The sequence below is a fragment of the Desmodus rotundus genome, chromosome 10 (genome assembly GCF_022682495.2).
Source record: "Desmodus rotundus isolate HL8 chromosome 10, HLdesRot8A.1, whole genome shotgun sequence".
Classification (NCBI taxonomy): Eukaryota; Metazoa; Chordata; class Mammalia; order Chiroptera; family Phyllostomidae; genus Desmodus; species Desmodus rotundus.
Window position 1 is genome coordinate 78,732,333 of NC_071396.1, and position 15,797 is coordinate 78,748,129.

Below are 15,797 nucleotides of genomic sequence, written 5' to 3' on the forward strand. Positions count from 1 at the left end.
ACATAGAAGGATTTCTAATGTGTCCATTATTGCTGTCATTTAAATTAGGTTTAAAAATTGTCTCCTTTCACTATTATTATATTTGGGTGTATTTGCTATTAATGATGGATTTTACCTGAAAAAAATACTGTAAAAAAATTATTAAAGAACTAAAAGTCCCAAAATCTAATACGCTCTATGCTGTTTGAAGGTAGGGACGGAGTAGTTTTGACGGGGGAATGTTTTAAGTCACCAAGACTCAGTTCAGCCCAGCATTTTTGTGCCGACTGCTCCCATAGACAGGAAACATTACTGATGGCCTCCAAGGGTACGGAGACAGCTGCCTCAAACGGATGCCTTTGGCAAATTTCCTAATGAAAGTGTGAAGAAAATCACTGACTAACCTTGAGAGTTCAGAAAAGGGCGAGAGGAAAAACACAGATACAAGGTGGTCTGCAACACCTGGTTCCCTTCTCGGGGATAATTTGACGGAGAAAGTAAATGGTTAGTTTCTTCCTAAACCCCAATTTTTATGCCTGCAGGGGGACAGTACAGTATTATTCTTTACAAATTTATTTCTGCCTTCTTTCTCTACTTCTTTATGCTCTAAATATAATGTCTATTCCTATAACTTCGGTTATTTTATTTCTCCCCCAGTTTTAGGCGGCCAGTTAGTGACTTTGTGTGTACCATCCAGATACTGTGAACACAAACCACTCTGGCATGGTTAATAGAGATACACTGCACTTTAGCTATCACATGTAAACCCTCAAATCAACAACCCAAATCAACAACCCTTTAATCATCACTAATATTTATAAAAACAACCAAGTACTACTCTAATAGCACTCATTTAAAATTCATAATCTTTAAATTTCTTCCCACTAAATCCAAATATTAATTTCCTTTATCATTAAATATTTTCTCTTTAATTCTCATCTTAAATTCTTTTTTCAATTTGTAGTCTTTAACACTTAATGATCTTGTTCAATTTTCAAAAAAAAATTACCGAACATCAAGTCAATGTTCACCTATCTTCATTTTAAATTCTCCTTCAAAAAAAATTTTTTTATTCTGGCTTTTTTCATTACCATTTATCCCCCTTATACCTCCCTCCCCTGCAATCACATGCACACTCTTTTCCATGTCCATGAGTCCTTTTCCCTTTTCGCTCTATCCCTCCACCTTCTAACCCCCATCCCAGAGCTATCAGCCTGCTATCAATCTATGAGTCTGTCTCTATTTTGCTTGCTAGTTCAGTTTGTTCATTAGATTCCACATATGAGTGAAATTATATGTATTTGTCTTTCTCTGACTAGCTTATTTCACTTAGCATAAAGTTCTCCAGGTCCATCTATGGTGTTGCAAAGGGTACAAGTTTCTTCTTTTTTACAGCCAAGTAATATTCCATTGTGTAAATGTCTACTTTTAGAGTCAATTAATATTTAACAGAGGAAGAAACACATACAATGGACTAAAGAAAGTTTATTCAATAAATGGCGTTGGGAAAATTGAACAGATAGGTGCAAAAAAAAAAAAAAGAGATGAGACCATCACAAAAGAAGAAATTCAGAATTAAAGACTTAAATGTCAGACCCAAAACAATAAAAGTCTTAGAAAAAACATAGGCAGTAAAATCTCAGACATTGCTCATAGCAATACTTTTTCTGATGTATCTCAAGCAAGGGAGACAAAAGAAAAAAATAAGGAACTGGGAATACATCAAAACAAAAAGGTTCTGCACAGCAAGGAAACTATCAACAAAATAAAAAGACAACCCACTGAATGGGAGAACATATTCAGTAATATATCTGATAAGGGGTTAATATCCAAAATTTATAAAGAACTTATGAAACTCAACACGGGTGCGCGTGCGCGCGCGCACACACACACACACAAACCCAATCCAATTAAATAATGGGCAAAGGACCTGAATAGACATTGACATACAGTTGGCCAACAGACATATGAAAAGATGTTCAAAGTCACTAATAATCAGAGAAATGCAAATTAAAACCACAATGAGCTAAACAAGTGCTAGTGAGGATGTAGAGAAAGGGAAACCCTTTTGCATTGTTGGTGCAGCCACTATGGAAAGCAGTACAGAGATACCTCAAAAAATTAAAAATGGAACTGCCTTATGACCCAGAGATTCCACTTCTGGGAACTGATCTGAAGAAACCCAGAATACTAATTCAAAAGAACATAAGTACCCCTATGTTTATTGCTGCCTAATTTACAATCGCCAAGATTTGGAAGCAGCCCAAGTAGGTGGTGAATATATTATCCTTTATCATCCCTCAAACATAGCTGACCTCAACCTTGGTTTGGAAATAAAAATCTTTCCTCCTATATTCGTGTCCAAATTTTCTATTGAAAATTAATATTCTCACTCTCAATAGGTATCAGTTTTTCATTTTCTGTGATTCAATTTATAAAAATCAGTTTTTGCAATTACCATCATAATAAGAGTAGCCAGTATGGAACTATCTCTCCTAATAAACATTATCTAGACAAATGTAAAAACACTTTGAAAACACTGAAGAGCAATGCACGCAGAGAGAAACAGGAAGGGTTACAACTCTTGAAAGAAGCAAAGCATAGAAGATCAGCTCTATAATCACCTTGGCTTTTTCCTTGACTTTCCTGTTTAACAGAAAAATAGAGTCCAAGTAGGAAGTGGCAGTTCTACTGGACTATGTAGAAGACCGTCAGTTTGGGACCAACATAGTGCTGGAAACTAAACAACCACAAAGGGGGAAAATTCAAGAAAAAAGCCATTAGGAAGCTAAAAGGCTAAGCAGAAATTTTTGTTTCTGCCCAGTGCTAGGGAGACAGAGATTAGAGTTTAGGTCCCACCAAAATAGAAGGGCCTTCACTAGCAACTCAAGCTCTCTATTCAAACTTCAAAAAAATGCCTCTGCACAGATTAAGGTCAAAACTGAAACAGATCAACCCTAGAACACTTTATAATCAACCCTCAAAAGATTCAAGGTGATCCTCTAGTACTTCACCTACCAAAGTAAAACTTAACTCTTCGGAGGAAAATAACAGCAAGTAGAGTCCCTACAGCTGTTCATTTATAATGTCCGACATTCTATTAAAAATTACAAGGCATTCTAAAAAACAAGAATAAATGGCCAATACCAATTAGGATAGTTATAACAATTTTAAAAACTACAGGAAGAAACAAGTATTGGCAAGAATTTAGAGAAAAGGAAACTCTCATAAATGCTGTTGGGACTGTAAAAACAGCCACTGTGGAAAACATTTCACAGTTCCTCAAAAAGTTACTCTCTGACCTAGCAATTCTACTCCTTGTATAGATCCAAGAGAACTGAAGATACACATTCACACAAAACTTGTACACAAATGTTCATAGCAGCATTCATAATAACCAAGAAGTAGGGAAAAACTCAAATGTCCATCAACTGACGATAAATAACAAAACGTGGCATATATATTGTACATCCATACAAGGGAGTATTACTCAACCACGAAAACTGAATGAAGTACTGACACAAACTACAGCACTGATAAACCCTGAAAACACTATGCTAAGTGAAAGAAGTCGGACTCAAAAGACTACATTATATAATTCCATTTATATGAAGTGACCAGAATAGGTGAAGCCAGAGACAAAAAACAGGTTGATGATTCATTGCTGGGGAATGAGCAAAAGGGAAATTTGAGATTGACTGTCAACCCAGTCTGGAGTTATAAAAATGTTTTGGAATTTTGGATAGTGATAATAGTTTCACAGAACTGTGAATATATCAAAAACCACTAAACTGCACACTTTAAGAAGTTAAAATGGTGAATTTCATGTTATGTGAATTTCATCTCAATATTTTAAAAAGAGAGTAAAGGGACAACCAAGAGAAATAGAAAATAGAAAGAGACACATAGGCCATTCACATTTTGGAGTTATCGGCGAGAGTTTAGAATAACTGTGATTGATATGTTCAAGAAAAACCATAAGACAGACGGAGAACTTCAGCAAAGTCATAGACTTCTTAAGAGTCAAAGGAAAATTTCAGAACTAAAAAACATCATCACTGAAATTAAGAACTCAGTAGTTTAGTTAGAAAGAACAAAAAGAGAATTGGTGAACTGAAAAAAATATATAGAAAATATGACACTCCAAGAGAAAATAAAGAAGAAAAGTACCCCCAAACAAGGGTAAAAACATGTACAACACAGTGAAAAGGTCTAGTACACATCTAACTGGAGTTACAAAAGCAGAGAAAATTAAATATCCATCATATATGAAAAATACTGGAAAGAATTTTCCAAAGCTAACAAGACATAAGTCTGTAGCAAACAAATGAAGCTCCACAAACCTCAGCATGACATGAAGAAAACCACATCTAGAAACATCGAAGTGCTAAAAACCAAAGTCTAAAAGAAAATCTTAAAAGCAGCCAGGGAAAGTAATATACATTATCTCCAGGGAAACAGCAATAAGACTAACAATTTTTTATTGTAAACAAGCAAAAGAGAATACAATAACATGACACTTTTTTTAAAAATTAAGAAAATAAACCAACGTACCCCGAGTTTTACACTGAGAAAATATCCTCCAAACATTAATATGAAATAATTGTTTCAGAAAAAGAAAAGCTGAGAGAACTTGTTACAAGTAAAGGGAATTCATCTAGCTAAAAGAAAATGACCCGAAATGGAAGCAGAGAACTAGAGAAATTAGTAGAAAGGAACATGTAGATAAATATAAATTAATACTGATATTTAAAATAAGTCACAATGACTTCTATGGTTTTAACATCCGTGTAAGTATAAATATATGATAAAACATAAAAACTAAATAAGGATAAGTGTAGTTAAATTGTTACAAGTTTTTTGCATTTTTTAGCAAGTGTTAAATTTAACCACTTTATTACCTCCTCCTCTGTCACCACCCCTGGCATAAGCCAACATAATATCTCTCATGTTAATTACTGCAACAGCCTCCCAACTGGACTACCTATTCAACCCATCTCTTCTACAGTAAATTCTCCACGTAGTAATCACAATAAACTGGTTAAAATATATCAACTCATCCCTGGCTGCTATGGTTCAGTCACTTGGAGCATCATCCCATACATCAAAAGGATGGGGGTTCAATTCCCAGTCAGAATATGTAGGGGAGGCAACCGATCAATGTCTCTCTTTCACATCAATGTTTCTCTCTCTCCCCCTTCCTCTCTCTCACTCTCTCAAATCAATAAACATATTTTAAAATTTTAGGGAAAAAAAAGAACTGTGGCCCTTCATGGAGGCTGGTGTGTATTTGGCTCTTCTGCTGAAAGTCCTCCAAGAGTTTCCAATTTCAGAGTAAAAACCAAAGTCCTTACAAGATTTAAGAAAAAAAGAAAAATGCTTTTAAGACAGGACCTGTCCACACAAAAGAAGGGGGAATCTGCTCCAGTCACAAAAACTTTCAAGTTCCTTAAGAAGCAGGCACAGTTGGACTTCAGGACCTTCCCACTACTTGTTTCTTCTGCCTCCAACACTCTTCCCCAATTCTTTGCTCAAATGTCACCTTCTCAATAAGATCTGCCCTGATCACTCTATTTCATGTTGCAAATTTCATCCCTACCTCCGACATTCCCAATACACCTCTCCTTGCTCTATGTTTCTCCTTTTCCATAACTCCTATTGACTTCAAACAAGCTATGTATTATAATTAAACTATTTATTACGCCTGCCTTGCTTGCTAGAATATAAAACCAAAGAGAGGAGCAGTATTTGTTTTGTTCAATGATGTTCCAAAAAGTACCTAGCTATTGCTTGTCACATAGTAGATACTTACTATTTAGTAACTAAATTAATGAATTCTCAATTTAAGTGATTTACTGTAAAATTAAAAATAATTCTGCCATGGTTGGTATGGCTCAGTGGACTGAATGCCAGCCTGCAAACCAAAGGGTCACTAGTTCGATTCCCAGTGAGGGCACATGCCTGGGTTGCAGGCCAAGTCCCCAGTAGGGGCACGCTAGATGCAACCACACATTGATGTTTCTCTTCCTCTCTTTCTCCTTCCCTTCCCCTCTAAAAATAAATAAATGAAATCTTTTATAAAATTCTGACAATAAAATTACCTTCAATATTCTTTAAAATACAAAAATATAACTGCTAAATATAATTTTTAGTTTAATAGTTATCTCCATAACTATTGTTAATAAAGTTCCCCACAAGGAAGCACTAAAATGACACATAGATGTAAGAAACTTAAAAATAAGTTTGTTTGAAATTGAAGACACATATACAATACTACCAAAAGATGAAAAAGAAATGACATCTATACACACAAATGAAAGAGCCTTGACCCTTACTTCCTAGTCCTAAATCAATCTCCCAAAAATGACTTCTATATATATCTGAAACAGCTGAGAAAGATCTCCTTGACTCCTCATTCATTCCCACGTGAAATTTCAGGATGTTGTCATGGGTAGGTAGCTTTGAATTGTTCAGGCTTTCAACCTTAGCAACTGATTCCCTCAATTTAATAATCTCAACAATTATCATGTCTTTTTGTCACCTCCTCCCCAATAGCTAATAAAGATTTCAATCCTACTATAAAACCTGACAAGCTAAACTTTCATAACTAATAATTTTCCCACTTGTTTTCACAGCCTGATGATTCTCCAAATTTCCTAAGAAATTAGGACCCAAAATGATTCACCCACTAATATTACTCTCCCCAGTTTTAGTAGTAGGGTATCTATTAAATCCAATCTTTCTGTTATGGAACAGCAAACACTCTCGCCGTAAGTCCAACATTAAATTACCTTAGCTCTGAAATACTATAATGATGTTGTTAATCACCAGTCACTCCAGATCCATAATCTAAAAGAACAGAAAGTAAAAGCCTTCTGCCCTGACCAGGTGATTTGGTTGGAGAGTCTTACCATACACCAAAGGGTTGCAGGTTCGAATCCCTCAATTTCCGGTCAGGGCACATACCTAGGTTGCAGATTCAATCCCCAGTCAGGATGTGTATGGGAGGCTATTGATTTCACATCAATGCTTCTCTCTTTCCCTCTGCTCTCCCCTCCCATTCTCCCATCCTCCCTGCCTAAAATCAGTAAACATATCCTACATCCTTTGGTGAAGATTTAAAAAACAAAAAAAAAGCAAATGTCTTCCTAGACCATTGATGTTTCTCTCTTACATCAAAGCTTCTCTCTTTCCCTCTGCTCCCCCACCTCCCTCCCTTCTCTCTCTCTAAAATCAATAAACATATCCTATACCCTCTGGTGAAGACTTAAATAAATAAATAAATAAATGCCTTCTTCCCAGACCAGGAGAATTCTCTGGAATATATTTCCAAAACTAAAACCCTAATCCACTCTGAAACATGGGGGAGATAAACTTTAAGCCCATTAAAAACCAAGAAGATACATTGGCTTAATCTTGAATGTATTTTTTATATTATTTTTACATCTATACCAATCTGTCTAAATTACAAAAGTAATGTGTAATCATTATAAAAACAGAAAAATGAAAATGGGAACCATTCCTAAAAGCTTCATACACATACCTCAGAAAGTTCTTTAAAATTCGTGTTATTTATTTTTTGAAAGTAGGATCATACTATTCTGTGATTTCTTTTATTCTACTGTCAGCATTATTCTTTATCAGTATATCATTCAACCTCATTCAGAAATGTAGAATTCAACTGCATAAGCTGTACCAGTTTTTACACACCCTCAAAACTGACACTTGTTCCTCATTTTGTCTTTTTCTAATATAAACGATGCTTAAATTATTTTACAACAGCATTGTAAAATACTTTTCTGTACTTAATTCTATGGAAATTAAGAGTGAATTATATAATTTCCAACATTTAGGTTCTTTTTATTTCTTACCTACACAACAAAAATTCTGCTCCTTAAAGAGCTAGATACATTATTTTCAACTTATAACAAAGGGAGAACCCTTATGTTCCCCAGTACATTAAAAAGCTACTTTCACTGATTTAATATAGTTCTGGAAAAAAAAATTCAGATACTCACACACATACATACATACATATAAACATACACACTAACATTTTTATTCCTCGCAGTAAGATGTATCCAATCTCTTTATATATCTGGACTCTAGACAGTCTTAATTTCATATAATATATACTGTCCAGCAAACAGTTAACATTTTTTGTATGACTCTAAAAGGACAAGATAGGCAACAATTCTGGCAAAATGCAACCTATAATATTGTATATTACTCCAAAGATATGTGCCCCATAAATCAATTGTCCACAGAACAAAGGGTTACCTCCCTTGTAAAACTTTCCCTAACACTTAGCTTAACTAATGACTTTTTCTACTACGTTTAAAGTGTACTTACACATACAGTGTTCTAAAATGGCATATATCACACCATTTTTTGAGATGTCTTTAATTTCATTTATAGAACTTACAGGTATAATAAAGATTTTATTTTACATTTTTTAAGGAATTAAATCAGTATCTTCTTTAGTTTTCTCCTTTTTCTCAACAAAGCCTTCCTCACCTCAAAATCAGACAAATAACTGATGCCTTAATTTTTACTACAGGATGGGGCAGAAGAAAGTCTACAGCTGTTCATATGGAAAATAATACAATAATAAATAAATAATAATACGAGCATAAACTCTGTGTTTCACATACTCCCAACTATAAACCTACTTTTGCCCACTCCTATATTTATATTGGCTTTTATTTGCATAAAAAACAGGTAGTAACCCTGGCTGGTGTGGCTCTGTGGATTGAGTGTTGGGCAGAGAACCAAAGGGTCGCAGGATGGATTTCCAAGCACGGCCCATGCCTGGGTTGCAGGGTCCTTGGTAATGGGTGTACAGTAGGCAACCACACATTGGTGTTTCTCTCTATCTCTTTCTCCCTCCCTTCCCCTCTCTCTAAAAATAAATAAACAAAACCTTTAAAAAAATATAGGTAGAAGATGGAGATGGTGGTAGGCTTTTGTATTACCTCTCTGCAGTTTTTGATGTTCTACCCGTATCAAAATATTACCTATGCTAAAATTTAGGTTAAAAGTTATGAAATATATTCTGCTCATCTTTAAGATAGTCCACAGCTCTAAGCATGTGTTCCTTCACTTCACTTGGATCATACATGTAAATAGTAGACTCTACAGTATCAAATTTTAGTCACTAAAATACTGAACAGATGATCTGCCTAACAGATGGCACTGAACCTGAAGACTAACCTGTTATCATTTTTACTGCCGCTTGTATAATGGTTATACAAAGGTTAAACAAGTGCTGCCCAAAGGTTGCTCAGAACATCAAGTAGTCACTGGCATCACCAAAAAATGCAATTTAGAAAATGAAAAATATGTAAAACATAAAAATTTACTATAAATCAATTGTTACTAATAGTACAGATTTTCTTTGTGCAGAACATTTACTAAACAAAAATTATCTTTCATAAATTTAAAGTTTAAGATGTGTATCTAGTTAAATTAGGGATTTTAAAACTTATAATAAATTAAGTGAAAGCCAGGTAAGGAATTCCAATCAGCTTTCAGCCTTCTTTTAAAATTAAGTGACGTGCTTATACACTCAATCTTAGTGAATGGCATCACTATCCGTCAGGTCTCCAAACTTACCCTTCATACATATTCATAATTGAATCCTGCTAGTCTTCTTTCAAACACTCCTGAATCTGACTTCTCCCTCCATTTATACTTTCCAACTATATACTACTTTCTTCTTCAACACCATCAATACTTCAGTACATCAATACTGAGTACTTCCTATATGCTGGAAACCATAACTTACATAATCTCCATAACATTATATAATTAGTATTATCTTTCTCATATTGTGAAAGTAATTCATGGTACAGAACATCAGATGAAGTTGAGACTACAGGAGTAGGAATCATATTTTACTGAAGTTTTGCGTATCTTCAGAACGTCACTGAATATTGCATTTAAAAATCATGAAAATACAAAGTCCTTAATTCCTAGCTGCGTGGCAGAATCACCTCAGAAGCTTTTTAAAATGTGTAGTCAACGTAAAGAATCACTAGGCTATGTAACTATTGAGGTTCTTTCCAGCTCTAAAATTTCTAATATTATATAAATATTTCCAAACTGTATGTCTTAAAATAAACTACCACAATAGAAGAGTTTTCTCCTCAAGTTTTTCCCAAAGAAAAATTAAGTGAACAAATAAAAACTTTTGTGATTTAAACTGTTCTCATAATTCTTTCCTAAACCAATGGCGCCTAAAACTTCTTATATGATAAAATTTATAAATAACTTACAAAACTCAAAACCAAAAAGACAAACAATCCAATGAAAAATGGACAAAAGACCTGAATAGACATTTCTCCAACTAGAACTGTAGACGCCCAACAGACATATGAAAAGATGCTCAACATCACAAATCATAAGAGAAATGTAAATTAAAACCACAATGTGGTATCACCTCACACCTGTCAGAATGGCTGTCATCAATAAATCAACAAATAACAAGTGTTGGAAAGGATGTGGAGAAAAGAGAACCCCCATGCATTGTTGGTGGGAATGCAGACTGGTGAAGCGACTACGCAAAGAGGTTTATGGAGTTACCTCAAAAAATTAAAAATGGAATTAACTGCCTTACGACCCAGCAATTCCACTTCTGGGAACACATCCAAAGGAACCCAAAGCACTAAACTGAAAGGATATAAGCACCCCTTTGTTCATTGCAGCATTATTTACAATAGCCAAGATTTGGAAGCAGCCCAAGTGTCCATCAGTAGATGAGTGGATAAAAAAGCTGTGGTACATTTACACAATGGAATACTACTCAGCTATAAAAAAAATAAGGAAATCTTGCCTTTTGCAACAGAATGGATGGAACTGGAGAGCATTATGCTAAGTGAAATAAGCCAGTTAGAGAAAGAAAAATACCATATGATCTCACTCATATATGGAATCTAATGAACAAATTGAACAAGTAAAATGGAAATAGACTTAGATAGAGAATAGACTGACAGCTCTCAGAAGGGAGGAGAGTTACAGGACTAGATGCAAAAGGTAAAGGAATTAAGAAAAAAAACCTCATAGACCCAGAAAACAGTACATTGATTGTCAGAGGGAAAGAGGGGTGGGAGGAGGCTGCAATAGAGAAAGATCAAAACCAAAAACAGATTCTTTTAAAAGACTTGAAAAAATATATGATAAACACCTGGCATGAGCATCAAAATATATTTTAAAGGAGAAGGCACAAATAAACTATGTTAAAAAAACAAAAAAATCACTATATATCTTAAGGACATTAGAAGTATAAGATTATTTCATGAACTTTATGCCAACAAATTGGAAAATTTAGATAAAATGCTGAAAAACTCAATTTACAAAAATAGGCAATTCATAAAACATAGAAATATATAAACTACCCACTAACAATTAAAAAGATTAAGTGAAAACTTCACAAAGAAAACTCCAGATCCAGATGGCTTCTCTACCAATCATTTAAGAAATAGCAGCTCTATTATGCAAATTTTCCAGATTAAGAAAATACAGAAAAATTCTCTAGCTCCTTTCATGAAGCTAGCATAACCTCATAATAAAGACCAGACAAGGGCTTTATAAGAAAGTTAAAGGTCAACTACACTAATAAACAAAGATATAAAAATCTTGATCAAAATTTTAACAAACTGAATACAGCAATACTTTAAAGGACCACGAACAAAAACAAAAAGATCAATACCAAGTGAGTCATGAAAAAGTATGTTAATTATAAAAATGCAAAATTGAACACTAAAAAGTAAATTAATTAGTTCACCACATTAACAGATAAAGAAGAAAAACTTAGGATCATCTCATAGATACAAGAAAGTATTTAATGAAATTTAACATTCATTCAAGACATAAACTCTTAACACAACAGAAACAAAAGGGAATTTCCTTAATCCAATAAGATGTTATCTACAAAACACTACAGGAAACATCATACTTCAGGGTCAAACAGTGAAAGCTTTTCCCTTTGCGATCAGCAACAAGATAAGGATGTCCTCTATCACCACTTCTACTCAGGAATGTACTGGAGGTCCTAGCCAGAGAAGTAAGGCAAAAGAAAGAAATAAAAGGCCTAAGAACTGGCAAGAAACAAAACCAAATATTCACAAATGATATGTTCATGAATACAGAAAACTGAAAGTATCAACAGAAAAATTATTAGAAATTAAACAACTCTGAGAAATTCAAAATCAACTGGATTTCCCTGTAAACAGCAATCAGAGAAAATAAAACTTAAACCACAAAGACTCCACTTAATTTCTTCAAAAGAACATTTGTTTCAAAAGTACCTAGTAGCATTAAGTCCAATGCAAGATGCGCAAATCCTCTGCAGGGAAAATCATAAAACTTCATTGGTGTATATTAAAGGACTAACTAAATGAAAATATAGACAATGATCATGATTTAAGAGACTCAATATTTTTTTTCTTTACTTTTTCATTTATTAATTGATTTTTTTTAGAGAGACAGCGACATGGATTTGTTGTTCCACTTAATGATGCGTTCATTGGATGATTCTTCTATGTGCCCTGACTGGGGATCAAACCCACAACCTTGACCTATGCGGACAATGCTCTCACCAACTGAGTTACCTGGCCAGAGAAAAAGAGACAGACTCAATACTGTAAAAAGATCAATTCTCCCCAAACTGATTTAGAGTTAATGTAATCTCAATGAAAATCGCAACAGGATTTGTTAGACATGCTGAAATGTAAGTGTATATGGAAACACAAAGCACCAGTAGACAAGTTAATCTGAAAAAAATAAGGAATAAGAACTTCCGTAATACACATTAATATTTATTAGATTTATGACAAGTGTGACAGAATAGTGGAATTTATAAAAACAAACCAATGAAAAAGAATAGAGAGATCAGAAAGAAACATATATGGACACCTGATATTTGATATAGATGGCATAACAAAATGATACTTTTGTTTTTCTACTAGATATTGCTGGAACAGAGAACTACCCATATGCAAACAAATGAAATTGAACCTATTCTTCAGATTATTAACAAAAATAAATAACCAAGTTCATGTCAATAATCACACAAAAAATACTTTGGATTCGAAACTAAATTTACTAATTATATATCCTTAGGAGGATGTATCTTAAGAAGCAGCATCATATTGTTAGTGGTAAACCAGTAGCATTACATTGAAATTCTTTTTATATATAATAGTATATAGCAAATAAACAATTATAATAATGTCATTAAGGTACCAAGATTCTCAGAGTAAGACAGAAGAGATACTAATACATAAGATTAAAGCTAAGTTAAAAAAAAAAAAAACTTCCCTGAAGGGCAAGTATCACTAATCCAGTATTTTATTTTTTTCTAAAATATGAGTTTACTACTACTGTCCACTAAAAACACCCAAGCAACAAAGAAAACCCAGTAATAATGAATACCCCAAATATACAAATTGTGGTTTCTAAGTATCAGTTCCCATTATAAAAGGGCTGCTTGGAAAAATAGCTTTAGCAGAACAGTTCTGGGACAAATAATATAATCAATATATGTCTCTCAAATCCTGAAAGCAAAGAAGCTCCACAAGAATACTAGAATTGTATCAGAAGGACATGAGCCGAATGAAGAGTCTCCCACTGACCAAAGATGAGACAACCTGAGAATCAAAGAATGACTGCAATATATTTAAACATATTAGATTTCCCAACCCTCCTGATGTGGTACAATAGGCAATACACCAAAGAATTAAAAAACACCACCACCAAAAACTAAATAAACCAGAAATAAAAAACTAAACCTAACTCTCATAAAGCCACTAATTATTAGTTTATAGGAAATAAGAGATGAGATGGATAGAACATGTTAAAGGACCATAAGGATAAAATCAGCAAATCCAGAATGTGAGAAATTCTACAAAATGTATAACCCAAAATGTATTGAATGTTTCTTCAATAAATAAATGGAGAACAGAAAAGGTAAACTGATACAGATTGAAAGAGACTAAGACACATCAATCAATGTAACATGAGAACTTTGTTTGGATTTTGTAACAAACAATCATTAAAACATTTTTTTTCATATAATTGGTAAAGATTGAAAACAGTCTGGGCATTACAAGACATTAAGAAATTTTGGTTAATTTTGTTGGGTAGGATAATAGTACTTATCTGACGATGCATACTACAGTATTTATAGGTAAACTTATAAGATATCAAGGATTTGCTTTGAAATACTACAGATTTATTCGTAAATTATTTGTACAATTACAGATTAAAATAAATAACTAAATAGGTAGATTGATGGGTGTGTCAGTGAATGAATATGACATCCTCAGGGAGGGTATCAATTCTAGGTGAATTAATTCGAATTAAATATGAAGGTAAAACATTAAACCTTTTAAGATCATATAGGTAAACAGCTTCGCGTTCTCAGAGGGGGTCAGGATTTACTAAACAAATCTCAAAAATCATTAAACAAAAATATGTTATACCATATGTGAGTCTATAAAGATTGTCTACTTCACAGTATTTTAAAAGTACTTACTGCTGGTAAAAGAGACTGCATATTTTGATTAGAATCTGCTATTGTAGCAAGGTAGACCAAGTTTGTATGCAACATCTGCTGATACCTATTAAAACAAAACGAATAATCAATATTGAAAAACAATTTTGTTCCTATATGCTTAATTACAAACAGTATTATAATAATTTCCTGAGATTAGTAAAAGATTTGTTACCTGAACATCAACAGCATTTCATTTTTTCCTCTGCAAAATAATCCCACTTACTACATTCAAAATTGATGACAAACTCAGAGGTGTTACCATGTGCTAAATATTGTTATAGTTAGTTTTATACTCCCATATCTCATTTAATCCTCAAACCAACACCTTCATTATGAAGTAAAAGTTCTTATTTTCACCATCATATAGATGAGGAAACAGTTTTAGAAAGGTTAGTAACTTGTACAAGATTACACAGTTTAGTGAATACAGTAACTTCAGATATGCTCTGACCCCACACACAGTACATATGCTTTTCTAAGAGGTCTAGAATGAATTCAGTGAAACTGATTATGCTCATTCCCTTCCCTCTGCCATTTTCACACTGTCAAAAGCCTCAATCCCAAGAACAGTCAACACATTCCGCTAAACTGCAGAAACGAGGTGGGAACCACACTTTTTTTTCCTTCCCACTCTTGTTGAAGTGACTAACAATTTATAAAATTTTAAAAAAATTTTAAAATACAGCAGATTCTCATTACTGGAGAGAAATGGTTAAACACATTTATAGTGATCTTGCTTATGAATTAGCTTTGCTCAACTTCTCTTCATAACTTATTTTTAATTTATTAATTTTAGAGAGAGAGAACACTGATTTATTATTCCAGTTACTGACACCTTCACTGGTTGATTCCTGTATGTGCCCTGACCGGAGATGAAACCCGAGACCTCAGGGCACAGAGATGATGCTCCAAACTACTGAGATATCCAGCCAGAGCCTCTTCATAATTTCAAAACCTAATTAAGACCAAACCAGATTAAAATTAGTAGTGATCCAATTACTAGTGTTTGTAAACCTTCAAAATATAAACTTATATCCTGCATCAAACTGTTCAGCTGTTTTAGAATTTTGTTTACGGAGAAATATTAAATACAAATTAATGCAAATAAGTCAACTTTGTTCAGGTAAATAAAGCATTCCCTCATAGATTTCAGACGGAGTAATTTTCTAAAACATACTCCTTAAAAGGAATTTGAGTAAATTCTTTCTTTTTTTTTTTTTTAAAGATTTTATTTTATTTTTAGAGAGAGGGGAAGGGAGGG

At 33.6% G+C, this 15,797-nt stretch overlaps 1 protein-coding gene across 3 annotated transcripts in view; it reads right to left on the reverse strand.

Moving 5' to 3' along the window:
* SS18 (SS18 subunit of BAF chromatin remodeling complex) overlaps nt 1–15,797 on the reverse strand; it is a 65,736-nt gene that overhangs the window by 38,355 nt on the left and 11,584 nt on the right. For all 3 annotated transcript variants that reach the window (XM_053912413.1, XM_024580206.3, XM_024580205.3), the window contains exon 3: nt 14,516–14,600. In XM_053912413.1, the coding sequence (XP_053768388.1) occupies nt 14,516–14,600 (85 nt within the window). The remainder of the gene's footprint in view (nt 1–14,515; nt 14,601–15,797) is intronic.